The 2924-nt window shown below is 41.8% G+C and overlaps 1 protein-coding gene across 1 annotated transcript; it reads right to left on the reverse strand.

Moving 5' to 3' along the window:
• Positions 1–1415: 1415 nt before the first annotated feature.
• On the reverse strand, positions 1416–2273 carry LOC120090611. The gene has a single exon (XM_039048330.1). It carries the CDS (start codon positions 2271–2273, stop codon positions 1416–1418), a length of 858 nt encoding a protein of 285 aa, XP_038904258.1.
• Between the last annotated feature and the right edge of the window lie 651 nt (positions 2274–2924).

Consider the following 2924-nt stretch of genomic DNA (forward strand, 5'->3'; position numbering starts at 1 on the left):
TTTTCTAATCTTGACAGATGATCTGTGACTTGGTTCTTGGTGCCCTTTCGATCCTTAATCTCTAGGTCAAATTCTTGCAGGAGTAGTACCCACCTTATCAGTCTTGGTTTCGCATCCTTCTTCGTCATAAGTTATTTGATTGCAGAATGATCGGTATACACCACAACATTTGTTCCAATTAAGTACTGTCGAAATTTCTCCAGCGCAAATACTACTGTAAGCATTTCTTTTTCCGTGGTTGTATAATTTTCCTACGCATCATTCAACGTCTTGCTAGCATAATAGATAGGATGCAAAACCTTATCTTTGCGCTGACTCAAGACTGCACCCACTGCATATCCACTAACGTCACACATCAATGCAAACGGTTGCGTCCAATCCGGCGCAATCAGAATAGGTGCGGTGATGAGCGCATTTTTCAGCGTGTGGAATGCTTCGGCGCATGCATCATCAAAATCATATTCGCAGTCAATCTCGAGGATCGCACTTAGGGGCCTTGCGATCTAAGAAAAGTTGCGGATAGATCTTCGATAAAACCCCACATGTCCTAGAAAACTCCTAAGTGTTTTCACATTGACTGGTGGTGGTAACTTGGAAATTGCGTCGATTTTCGCTTGATCAATTTCCAAACCTGCCTTTGATATCTTGTGACCTAGCACAATTCCTTCTTCAACCATGAAATGACATTTCTTCTAGTTCAGAACAAGATTAGTTTCAATGCATCTCTTCAAGACTTTTTCAAGATTTGATAAACAGGAGTCATAATTATTGTCAAAAACTGAAAAATCATCCATAAATACCTCGACTGACTCCTCCAAGAAATATGAAAATATTGCCATCATACACCTTTGGAAGGTACTTAGTGCATTACAGAGTCCAAATGGCATGCGAAGGAATGCAAATGTGCCGAATGGGCACGTGAAGGTTGTCTTATCTTGATTTTCTAGTGCAATCGCAATTTGGTTGTACCCTGAGTAGCCATCGAGAAAACAAAAGAATCCATTTCCCGCAAGTCAATCTAACATTTGATCAATAAACGGGAGTGGAAAGTGGTCCTTCTTTGTGGCCAGATTTAATTTGCAATAATCCATACAGATTCTCCACCCCGTGGTTGTCCTTGTAAGAATTAACTCATTCTTACTGTTGGTGATGACTGTCATTCCCCCTTTCTTTGGAACGCATTGCACTGGGCTTACCCAGCTGCTATCAGATATAGGGTAAATGATGCCTGCATCAAGCCACTTCACTATCTCTTTCTTCACAACCTCTCTCATGGCAGGGTTCAAACGGCGTTGCCTCTCTAGAGATCCTGTTCTTCCTTCCTCAAGACGAATCTTATGCATGCAATATGAAGGACTAATTCCTCGAATGTCCACTAAGGTCCATCCCAAGGCTTTTGCGTTGTTTTTTAGGATCTAGATAAGTGCTTCCTCTTTCTCTTTGCTCAGCGAGGCAGATATAAGAACCGGTAAAGTGTTATTGCCTTGTAGATAAACATATTTGAGGTGCACTGGAAACGGCTTCATCTCTAACATGGGTGGTTCTTCTAAAGATGGCTTAGTACGCTGCGTTGTTCGTTCAGATAACTTGATTGTTTCAAAATCATACTCAATTGGAATTGCGGCGCAATTTTCCTCCCACATTCCGCCGATCCCAAAGTCTTCTTCTTCCGATTCTTCTAGGGGCTCATGCCAATGTTCTTCCTGCAATTCCCCAACATATTGACAATTTTCCATATCACTCGGGTATTTCAACGCATTGAGAACGTTGAACTTAACTTGCTGATCGTCGACCCTGATGGTAAGTTCTCCTTTTATTACATCGATCAGTGCTCGCCCTGTTACAAGAAATGGGCGACCTAAGATGATAGGCACCTCAATATCAGCTTCATAATCTAATATGATAAAGTCAGCAGGGAAGATGAACTTATCTACTTGCCCAAGTACATCCTCTATTTTGCCCTCAGGATGCATTATTGATCTATCGGACAACTGCGACGTAATCGTGGTGGGTCTTGCATTGTTGATATTTAGCTTTTTGAAGATTGACAAGGGCATTAGGTTTATACTTGCCCCCAAATCACACAGTGCATTTCCGACTTCTTTTCCCCTTATCGAGCATGGCAATGTGAAACTCCCGGGATCTTTCATTTTAGTGGGGATGTTGTTTTGAAAAAGCACACTACACTCATAAGTTAATGCGACCGTTTCATTCTCCCCAATCTTCCTCTTGTTGGCAAGTATGTCCTTGAGGAATTTCACATAGCTCGGCATTTGTTCCAAAGCTTCTATTAAGGGAATGTTAATATGTAATTGTCGGAGAACATCCAGGAACCTCTGGAATTGTTTGCTGTCATATTTCTTTCTCAGCCTGGACGGGAAAGGTGGAGGATCCTGTCGTACTTTCTGTTCAACTGGCTGTTCATTGAGGTCCTTTACTTATTGTGTTTTAGGAGCTGGAGGTTACAGTGATTTTGAATTTAAGTCTTGCTGAGATTCACTCCTTGTAGAAGTATTTCCTTCTGAACTGGTAGTTCTATGGTTTGTGGTTGATTGGTCATCATTGATGATTACCTCTACTGGCCTTGTTATTGAATCTAGTACTGGTGGCAGGGGATTGTTGTCTTGCCACTTTTCAATGTCATTGCTTGACATTGCTCTTTACCATGTGGCCCCGATGCTCCCGAGCTGCTAGGCAGTGTACTAGTCGCTTTATTCTTAAGTTCGATCTCAAGCTGTTCAATCTGATCCTCCAAATTTCTAAGGGAGGAAGCTTGCGATTGCTTAATTGCCTCATTCTTCTCAATATAATGTTTCAATAATGTTTCCAGCGAGGTACTACAAGAGGTGTCAGAAAAGGACGGTTGGTCGTAGGGTTGTACACTCTGATTAATGAAAACCAGAGGATTGCCTCGATTCCCATGA

The sequence above is a fragment of the Benincasa hispida genome, chromosome 11 (genome assembly GCF_009727055.1).
Source record: "Benincasa hispida cultivar B227 chromosome 11, ASM972705v1, whole genome shotgun sequence".
In the NCBI taxonomy this organism is placed as follows: Eukaryota; Viridiplantae; Streptophyta; class Magnoliopsida; order Cucurbitales; family Cucurbitaceae; genus Benincasa; species Benincasa hispida.

Excerpts from the sequence above, each read along its gene's own strand:
- LOC120090611 (XM_039048330.1), bottom strand. The coding sequence starts at position 2,273 with ATGCCGAGCTATGTGAAATTCCTCAAGGACATACTTGCCAACAAGAGG.